The following is a 10,668-nucleotide window of genomic DNA, read 5'->3' on the forward strand; positions in this document are numbered from 1 at the left end:
GTTGTTTGTATCATTTGGACTTAATATGAGAGGATTTATGGAAGTAGGGGGCTAAAGAGTAATTTCTGGACCTAAGTTGAAAAGGTTTTGTAGAGGAGTGGCCATTTGGTAACTTTTGGATTTAATTTGAAACAAAAGGGAGAAGGAGGGAGTAAGAGTGTCATTATGGACCAAAGTTTGAATGGATCGGGATTTATAAATTGTAACTACTCATGTAACTCTAACCGTAATGCAAACACCAGCCTTCATCTCCTTCCTCCATCCTCCATCCGCCATCACCATGAGAGCCCCCTCAGTCACCACCGCTACTGAAGTCACGAACTACCGTGAACCACCACACTTTCCTCGGCTGACGAAGTGAGCATTAAGACTGAAGTCGCTCCTGTCGGGAAGCTTGAAGTCCAGGACCGGAACTGTTGTCGTTGTTTCCCGCTTCCGTTGAAGAAGAAACTGTCACCGGACGTTGCAACGGCTAGGGTTGCTTTTCCGACCCAATATCCTTCTCCACCTTCTTTCGTTGTTGCGTCGCCATTGCTGCCCCTGTTTCCCCAAAACAGTTGAAGACGTAGCCGCCGACACCTATGCCGCCATCCAGCATTGAACACGTTGATGTTACCACCGTTAGTCGTAGTTATCGCCGCCATTTGTGTCGTCATCGCTGTCGTACGCCACCAGGTGGGTGGCTGGACTCATTTACAAATAGAACATTAGGACTACTTTGTAGAGTTTACGGCTAAAGGACCATATCCTTATGTGTTTACGGCTGTAAACTATTATGGGGACTTGTTTTGATTGTTATTTAAGGTCTTAAAAACTTCTAGGAAGGATCAAGGTTGGCATCCAAGGCTTAGGAAGGAACTAGGGTCCATTTAGACATCTTAAGAAGGGTTTACGGCCCAAGAACATCCTTGGCCGTAAACTCCTTTGTTCTTATGATTCTTGATGATTTTCAAGTGTTATCAAGTTCATATTAAGCACACAAGAAGCTAGGACAAGTGTACTTACAAGATAGAAGCTTGATTTGGTGTTTAAGGTCCAAGAACACTAGTGTGTGTTCTTGGTGTTTTGAAGAACACTTGAAGATCCAGTTGAAAAGAAAGAATGAATGGATGAAATGATGTATAACAACTAGATGTTAGGTTATAACAACAAATCAAGTCGAGAAACACTTACGTTTTTGGGAGATCGGGTGAAGAACGGGATGATAGTTGAGAGAGAATGGGGAGTACTCTTGAGGGTGGAAGTGAGAAATGAAGAGTTTGGGGAGTAAACTCATGCCTAAGGCATGAGTTCATGGCCATGGGAGAGTTTACGACCCAAACTCCAAAATTTTTGTCGTGAACTCTTTATTAGGGTGCATTGGGTGGGTTTGCTACTTCAAGACCCGAGACGGTACTTCCTTTCTTTCGTTCGTTTGAAGAATAAATAATAAAAACACTCAAACGGACTTTTAAATTGGCTATCAATTATTAGAAATGTAATTAACTTTTAATTGAAGTGATTGACTTTAGAGTTTGTACGAATGAAAATTTCGGGTTGTTACAGAATGTTACTAAGCTCCCACTAGCTTTATAGAAAATACAAGAGGTATTTTGATTTAGAATTAAATCACACTATGTAATTATCTTATAAGAAAGAAGATTCCTACTTTGAGATTTTTAGCTTAAATTTCAAAAGATTTTTCATTCATGTATGTTTTCTCTTTTAATAACTCATTTACTCTTTAAATTTATGATATATCGAGGAAGATTAATCAAACTCATATTTGATACTCATACATGAATGCATCTCTATGTATCTTATTATTTTCCATTCAACTATCGAGCATGTTCAACAATTATTGAAAAACTTACTAATTTCAAACTATGATACATTTAGTTTATGGTTCTTTAGCTCTTAAAGTTCCATATTGCTCCCACTTAGAAAAGAACTATTTGATTATAAGTCTTTTGGAATGATAATCAGTAGGATTGTAGAAACTTCACCCTAAACAATCATTTAGGATAGTTGACATAAAAGAAATTTATAGATGCTAGAGTGAGTTCAACTTATTGTCTAACATAAGCTCCATAACTTTATACCTTTTTTTTAGATAAGAGTAGAACGTTTCATCCTTATTCTAATGAAAGTATTTAATCTACTTGTTTGGTTGGAAACATATATATTCAATATATATTTGTTATAGTATGCACAACTCCAAAATTTTATAAAGTAAACGGTTCTTTAAAACAATCATATAACAGGCTACAAGGTCTGTGTTATCTTATTTAAAAACTTGTACTATCAACATTCATCCAGTGGCTAGGTGACCCTATCCCACTAGAGAACACGAAAGTTGCCTTGACCATCATAAGAAAAATCTAAACGACCAAGTGATCTTATGTCACAATGACCGTATGGATGATAAGTGAGTGGTTTTTGACGCACTGAGTTGTAAATCGATTCCACAACTCCTAAGATGTTCCAAGAAGACTTGGTTTACAAAATTCATTTTCGTTATCATAATGAAAGGTTAATGATGGTCTCATTAAGTTGTATTTTAATCTTCACTATGAAGCAACTTGAGCAAATTAAAAGTGTCAACAATAACAAATAAAAGTCGTGAGTAAAATTGATTAAGCATCTATCACCAAATCTATTCATGTATGGAAAAGATTATATATATATATATATATATATATATATATATATATATATATATATATATATATATATCCAAGGTTCTAAAAGGCGTGAGGCGTGGCGTGACAGGAAGGCCAAGCCTCAAGCTCAACGAGCCATGGCGAGTCATGACAATTTTCAAGGCGTGATGTAATGCGACGATTTTATATTAATTTAGAATTATATTACCACATAAATATAGATTTATATCAAATATAACTAGTTTTTAGAAGTGTTGTATCAACAACTAATAATAAAAAGTTAACAAAAAACACAATACTTGTATGTCCGATTAGAAAATGCATAAAAAGAGCAAAAAAACGTGTTTCAAACGAAAAACACATGCTATAATGCGTCATGGCATGTCATATCATACATTGCCATACGTCACGCCTAACAACAATGTTATAAAGCTTTTCGTAACAGTGGAGTTCCGTCTCACGCCATGGCACGCCTTTTAAACACTACATATATCACTTATATATAATTCTTTGTTAAACCTTTTGTTCTTTAACTACCAATAGATAAATACATCTGTGAATCATCTTTCCATATAAATATGATTCAATTATATTAAATGAATTAAACTTATTTTCCTTCAAAAATTCCATCATTTTGAAGTTTGTATATATGTTTCAGATTTATATAGTCATGATGATTATTAAATTGATAAGTTTGAAACAAATATCATTTGAATTAAATATCAAATATTATTGGATTTATCTTTAAAGATCTTGTGGGATGATCTTACAAGGGTGGTATCTTCGTTACATTACATAGTGTGTAATGTGATCATTGATCACGATAAATGATTCTACTTTTAACATGGTCGTAAGCCCACCATTTATAGCAATGGGTATAGCTATTAACTAGGTATATGAACAAGGAGATTACGTAATTTCATTAAGGGAAATTGATTTAAAAAGGTAACGAAGTTTCAAAAGTGTACAAAAAGATCATTGTTTATTTTTTTGTGCACAAAATACCATTTTACCAGCTATTGTAGCTTATCTGTTTTTTTATTACAAAAAATACCATTGTTGTTTTTTTATTACAAAAAATACCATTAATGTTACTATTTGTACACAGAATACCAACAAAATACATATGTGTTCAACTAAAACATCGTGGTAACCATGTACTTCGGGTAAATGGGATGAGAATAGCGTAATCAACAAGTGCTTGTTTGATGAGATTGTTTAATGTTTGTTGAAATTGTTGGAAGAGATCTTACTTCCACCGTATGATTCACCGAACAAGATTACAGGTGACGCTTCGGCTGACAAATTTCTCTGCAAATCGGTGATGAGAAGAGCGTAATCAGCAAGTGCTTGTTCGGTTGTTAGATAGGCTAAAGTAGAAGCATTCTTGAATGCCTATTTCTAGCTTCCATATGGCATCGATTCACCATACTATCGATGCTTGATCAAATCACGCAGCTTTTGATAAAATTGTATTATTAAAGGTCTGCAAGTGAAGAAATTAATGTAGAGTAGAGTGATTAGGGCTTTTTTACTTCGGGGAAGATGACCATGGCACCAAAACGAGGGGCGAGTTCCCAAACAAAGTCGGTGTTGGCAGCAAACCATTCGATGTCGCCTTCGCTGCCACAATAAAGGAAGATTGGGCCCAAACGATTAGGGCCTACGCCCACCCAGTGATCGGAGTTGATGAGATAATGTTGTTGGAACTTGGGAAGATCATTGAAGCTGAAATGATCAAGAGTCTGATCAAAGTATCGTGTCTCGTAAGTGTACTTCGGCTGAACAAGAATGTTTTAGGTTTTGAGAAGCCGTGGGGATTTGCCGAGAAACGGAGGTGGCCGGCGAGATTCCAGCGTTGATGAAAGTAGGCAGGTGATTAGGAGGAAGAATAAGAAAAAGGGTTTTGCCATGGTGGTAGAGGGTGGCGATGAAGAACAGTAATGGCCGAAGTGAAGTGGAGGGTTCTTTATAAAAAGTAGCTAAATTTCCATTACATTCAAAGAAGGGAAAATGACTTAAAAATGTAACGAAGTTTAAAAAATGTACAAAAAAGACCATTGTTTTTTTTGTACACAAAATACCATTTTAGCGGCTATTGTAGGTTACCCATAAGGTTTTAATTAAACACATGTGTACTTCATTGGTATTTTGTGTATAAAAAATATATTTTAATGGTATTTTGAGTACTAAAAATAAAATAATGATATTTTTTGTATATTTTTGAAACTTCATTACCTTTTTAAGTCATTTTCCCTTTCCTTAAATATGATAGTACTTATGAATTTATACATTAACAACTAATTGTGAGATTTATTTATTATTTTGGTTTATTCAAAAAAAAAAATTAGATATGAATGTCTAAATACTTGAGAAGTTTTAATTTATAAGAAACTAACAAAAATATTGAATTATTAAAATTAAAATGTTTATTCTTTTTTAAATTTAAACAAATAATTTAAATTAAAAAAATAATGAGACTTTAATTTAAGAATTTTGAAATTATATGATAAATTTATTAATAAAATTGATATTTATTTGTTATTAGTTATTACATTTAAATAATATATGAAATTTAATAAAATTAAAAAAAAAAAAAACATAAAATAATTTGTAGAAAAAAATTAATTTAAAATAATTATAAAACGACAGACAAAGTGAATGAGGGTTTGAAAGCGGCAAAAATATCATTATTTGTTATAGTAGAACTTTGGAAAATAAAATAGTTATGCTTGCTTTAATTATTGAATCAAAGAGTAAATATAATTCACTTCCAAATGTTACATTTTTTCTTTTTTGCTACAAAGGCCTTGTGCACATACCAATTTTACGAGAACATTATCCGGCTATTGTTATACAAATACCATCTTCCTAAACGTTTTGGCAACACAACACAAAAAATTTCACAAATCAAAATTGAAATGAGCAGCGATCATCAAGATACTCGTGGCTTCCAGCCACCCACCACCATCGACGAACTCCACCGCCAACCACCTTCATCCATCACCGGAAACAACCTCCTTAATCTCCCGACACCACGTCTTCTCCATACTCCATCTCCAATGTCGCTTGAGGTTGAAACTAAAACCCCAGAATCACCAATCTCAGCCTCTCTCGGCAGCCCAATCTTTACCACTCCGTCAACTTCTTTCGACGGTGCAGCACCGGCAACCACCACCACCACTACCGTGAATACCCACAACCCACTTCGCCAAACTTCAACAGACACCAATTCATCGGCCAATCAAGATCCGCCATCAATCGCCACAACACCATCCAAAGTCCCGGAGCCACCAACAAGAAACATCCTCCTCCGCCACTCACATTTCGATCCAATCAAAACTGATTCTCAAGAACATCAGAAGAACAAGACGCCACCGCCGCCGCCAAGAGTTTCCACCACCCCAAAATCAAGAACTTCGCCACCAGTGTCTCCCACCCGTAATCAAATCCCCGAATCAAAGGTTTCTATATAACTTCTTTAACTATAGTTTCTTGTTCTTAGAGTTTAAAGATAAATTGAGTAATTAAATCTTTCTTTAAACATTATTTGTATAAATGTAGGTAATGGTGGAGAGAGGTCGCAATGGTTGTTTTAGTTTCCAGGTGAAATGCTCTTGTGGAAATCGCAAAGGGATGTGTACGGATGTTGTCTTCGTCTTCTTTGTGATTCTAATATTTTGTTTCTTTTTGATGATAGGAATAGGAGTTAGCTTTCTTCTGATTTTTTCAATTTTTTTTCATTAGTTGTTTCACAATACATGCACGTTGACATGTGGTTGTAATTCTACATTGATTGAAGTTGATGCAGTTCTCCACTTGATGTTCATTTGTTTCTTTAGTTAAACGAAATATTCATGAATAGTAGGAAGTATATTGATTCCGACATTCGGTTCGTAATGATTGATCATATTTGATATACAAAAAACTATTTTCTTATCTGCATAAGAAAATTCATTTTAAAAAAAAAGCAAAAAAAAAAAAAGTATGAAATTATATATTACAAGCCATCCAATTACGAGTGATAAACACATATAATTCACACAACGTATATAGGTATTTAAATCACTATATATAATAAGTGTTCCATAAAATGGTTATTTAATAAGTAAACGATTAACAATAATCATCTATATCAAATAATGAGTCATTCAAAAATACAAAATGTTTAATAAAATATTTTAATATAAATTTGGTTATCTTTATCTCTTATATCATTGGTTGGTTTTCACCAGGGATGTATGAGGTCCCTTTGATCTTTGAGTTGTGATGTTATAATATATCTTGTCTGTGTATGAGACAGCGATTTCAAAATCATATATTTTTTTGAAGGGCAATAAAGCAAATATTATTAGCACAAAGAGAAAAAGAAGACTTTCCAATTGATATTGTATGTAGCTGCTTTTTCCAAGGGAAAATTACCCACCCTAGGTAAGAAAGTGAATGTTTATGTGAATCTTAACGATGTCCAACCGAATAAAGGAATTGGTCAATGCGACCATAAGCCACTCAAGGGAGTGAGATTGTCAATATGAGTTATAAAGACTGAGAATCTTGTCATTTAGAACCCATGGATGATGTCAGAGATGATGTATTCACTATCTATGATGATCTCACTTGGTATCACCACTAATGGAGTTCTCTTCTTTTATTCAATGAGGTGCAACTTGAAATTCACTTAGAAAGAAAGGTTATAGTGATTTCGGGAGGAGGTCCTAGGAATACAATTTGATGATTAACTCGGTAGGATGAGGGAATAAATATGTACATGTAGAGAGGTTAGGATAATTGTTGCACAACCTCGGCATGGCATATAATCAATATTGGGGGGGGGGGGGTGATGAGTTTAAAGAACAATTGAGATTAATATTTTGAATCCAATATCCAATTTAGATGGTAACACACGAGATATGCAAGATTATGGGAGAAAAAAAGGAACTTTAAGATTAACATATGCATCAAATAAGAAGCACAAATTTAGTTTTCAAATTTCACTTTGAAGAGGAACTTCAAGATTAAAATAGCAAAAAAACATAAAATATAGCAGTTAATTGAAATAAAATCATTAATCAAATATGAACTACTTAATGAATTTCCGAATATAATAAATTAATTAGAATAATTCATTTATAAAATTATAAACTCGAAATAACTATAAATAACTATAAATCAAGTAATATGCCTACATCAACAATGTTAAGCATCCCCAATTTTCTTGAGCTTACCCGGTCATTGTTATATAATAGCGACTTCTTAAACCTTTTGGCAACACATTTAGAATTCATAATTCAGAAATACAAGTGAAAATGAGCAGCGATCATCAAGATACTAGTGGCTTCCAGCCACCCAACACCGTCGAAGAATTCCACCGCCAACCACCTTCATCCACCACCGGAGACAACCTCCCTGATTCCACCACACTACGTCTTCCCCATACTGCATCTCCATTGACACCTTCGATTGAAACTAACGAATCAGAATCACCCATATCCGCCTCTCTTGGTGGTGCAATCTTTACCACTCCGTCAACTTCTTTCGACGGTGCAGCATCGGCAACCACCACCACCGCGAATACCACAACCCAGTTCCCCGAACTCTAACAGCCACCGATTCATCCGACAATCAAGATCCGCCAACAATCACCACAACACCTCCCAAAGTCTCGGAGCCACCAACAAGAAACAGCCTACTTCGCCGGTCACATTTCCATCAACAGCTTCCTCACCGTAAAAACAAGACGCCGCCGCCTGGAGTCTCTTCCTCACCCCCAAAATCAAGAACTTCGCCACCAGGGTCTTCCACCACCCGTAAGCATATTCTAGAATCAAAGGTTTGTATATATCTAACTTCTTTAATTGTTTAGTTTCTTGTTTATAGAGTTTAAAGAACAATTGAGAAATCAAATCTTTCTTTAAACAGTTGAGAAAAATGGGAGATAAAGTTTGTGAGATTAAAGAAAGATTTTGCGACGTTATCCGTCAATCTCAAGAACATGCAGAAAACGACAACCCTCCACAAGTATGACATCTTATTCACAATTTTCTCACTCTTTAAATTGCATTAATTAATTGATATATCAAGAACATTATATACGTAATTATGTAGGCAATGGTGGAGAACCCTCACAATGGTTGTTTCAGATTGGAGTTGAGTTGCTCATGTGGGAAGCGTAAAGGAATTTGTAGGGATGTTTCCTTCTTCCTCAATATCGTACTAATGTTGTGTTTCTTTTTCATGATAGGAATATCATATAGCTTTCTTCTAGTTTTGTCAAAGATTTTCCCATAGTTGTTTGCTACATCTTGAACTTGGTGATTGTTGTAATTCTACATGAAGGAAAGCTACGAGCTATGCATTTCTCAACTTGATGTTCATTGTTTTATGTATCATTCTTTACATTAGGGTTGGGGTGTCTCTTTTACTAAAGAAAGAAAGATAAGAAACCCAAAGAATTTTTCAAAGTTTGCATGAAAGTGGTGGGAAGTATAGTGATTTCATTCATGATGATTGATCGGATATAGTAATCTACTTTCATGTTTTATTACATTATTGTGTTTATAAAATATTTCTTATTAAGAGATTGTATATTGAAATGTATGTAATCTTAATATTGCACTTTCAAATCTTTCATCAGAAATTATAATATGAATATTATATTGAATGATAATACTACAAAAAATATTATGTTTATATGACTAAAGCCATGTAATTTTATTATCATGACATCAAACGACTATGAATCTTGTAATGAAATAAAGAACTTTAGTTCTTGATTCCAAACTAACATTTTAGTTTGAAGCATAACAAAATCCTTGATATTAGATTTTGTCAAAAAATGAATTGACAACAAGCATTGGCAATAAAAATCTCTTTAGGAAATGGAAATTCCTAAATTCACACCTCGCATTCTATAATGATTTGATGAAAGGAACGAAAAGATGGATGCCTCTATTAATTATTGGGTTAAACAATGTCATATCAATAACCCTTTTGCTTGTTATAATCAAGCATATGTATGACCCCTACTATGGAATTAAACTATCCGAGCTATATCTAAGATACCAAAGAGTTTAGTAAATAGACACACAAGATGTATTCTAAATGTATTTTAATATAAATGGTAAAGTTTGCCATTTTTTTTTTAAATCTTAATTTATTATCCACTCTCGTAAATAAAGATTTTCTTTTTTTTGTTATATGTAATACCCTCATTTATTTTGTTATATGTTATTTTATGGTTATTTTGAATTAATTTTTTTTCAAATAACATTTTCTAATTTTTTTCTATATTATTAAATTTCATATACTATAAATGTCATAACAAATAGGTATCAATTTTATTAATACAAACTTTTCTTTTAATTTCTAAATTTCTAAATTAGTTTAATGATATTGTTTATTACAATTCACTAATTAGTATGTATGACATGGTAAAATTTAGTTTTTACATTGATTTTATGTTTTGTACAAACAAGTTCCTGAACAATTAATTTAGTGACATAATGTGTAGTTGTAAGCTATCTTAATGATTTAATATTAACATATTTTTTAATTTAGTTTTACGTGTAGACTATCTTCATTGCTCTAAATGGAAACAAACTATTAGTTTAGATATACATTAAATGGAAAAAGGTTAAATGTTGTTTTAAAAACCTTAATGCTCCATTTGTTGTATTTACAACAAAAAAATAAAAAATAAAAAATAAAAAATAAAAGATATTAAGTAAACTTACCGTTATAAATGAACATTTAAAAGAAAATAACTATTTTATTGGTTTTTGAAAAATTATCATTTACTCCTGAATGCCTCATTTTGGATTTGATATTCAAATTTCAAGTTCTTTTTTGTTTTTCCAAAAAAACATTTAAAGAAATTTCTCTTCTTATGGTTAAAATGTCCATTTTCAAGGTGATTAAAGGCACAGTTTTTCAATCTAATGTTTGATTTCATACCCTAATATCGTATATAGTTAACAGTTATTGATAAAACTCACAACACTACAGATCTATCCACAACATCAACAGA

At 33.0% G+C, this 10,668-nt stretch overlaps 1 protein-coding gene across 1 annotated transcript; it reads left to right on the plus strand.

The window, feature by feature from the left end:
* Positions 1 to 5,552: 5,552 nt before the first annotated feature.
* On the plus strand, positions 5,553 to 6,559 carry LOC145035795 (uncharacterized). The gene is made up of 3 exons (XM_078984306.1): positions 5,553 to 6,106; positions 6,207 to 6,350; positions 6,485 to 6,559. Exons 1-3 carry the CDS (start codon positions 5,564 to 5,566, stop codon positions 6,557 to 6,559), a joined length of 762 nt encoding a protein of 253 aa, XP_078840432.1. The 5' UTR covers positions 5,553 to 5,563.
* The last annotated feature ends 4,109 nt before the right edge of the window (positions 6,560 to 10,668 follow it).

This window comes from Lactuca saligna, chromosome 3 (assembly GCF_052625555.1).
Source record: "Lactuca saligna cultivar CGN05327 chromosome 3, ASM5262555v1, whole genome shotgun sequence".
Taxonomy (NCBI): domain Eukaryota; kingdom Viridiplantae; phylum Streptophyta; class Magnoliopsida; order Asterales; family Asteraceae; genus Lactuca; species Lactuca saligna.

Coding starts and splice junctions, on each gene's coding strand:
- LOC145035795 (XM_078984306.1), top strand. CDS start 5,564: ATGAGCAGCGATCATCAAGATACTCGTGGCTTCCAGCCACCCACCACC. Junction 6,107..6,206: donor ATCAAATCCCCGAATCAAAG/GTTTCTATATAA, acceptor GTATAAATGTAG/GTAATGGTGGAGAGAGGTCG. Junction 6,351..6,484: donor TTTTGATGATAGGAATAGGA/GTTAGCTTTCTT, acceptor TTGTTTCTTTAG/TTAAACGAAATATTCATGAA.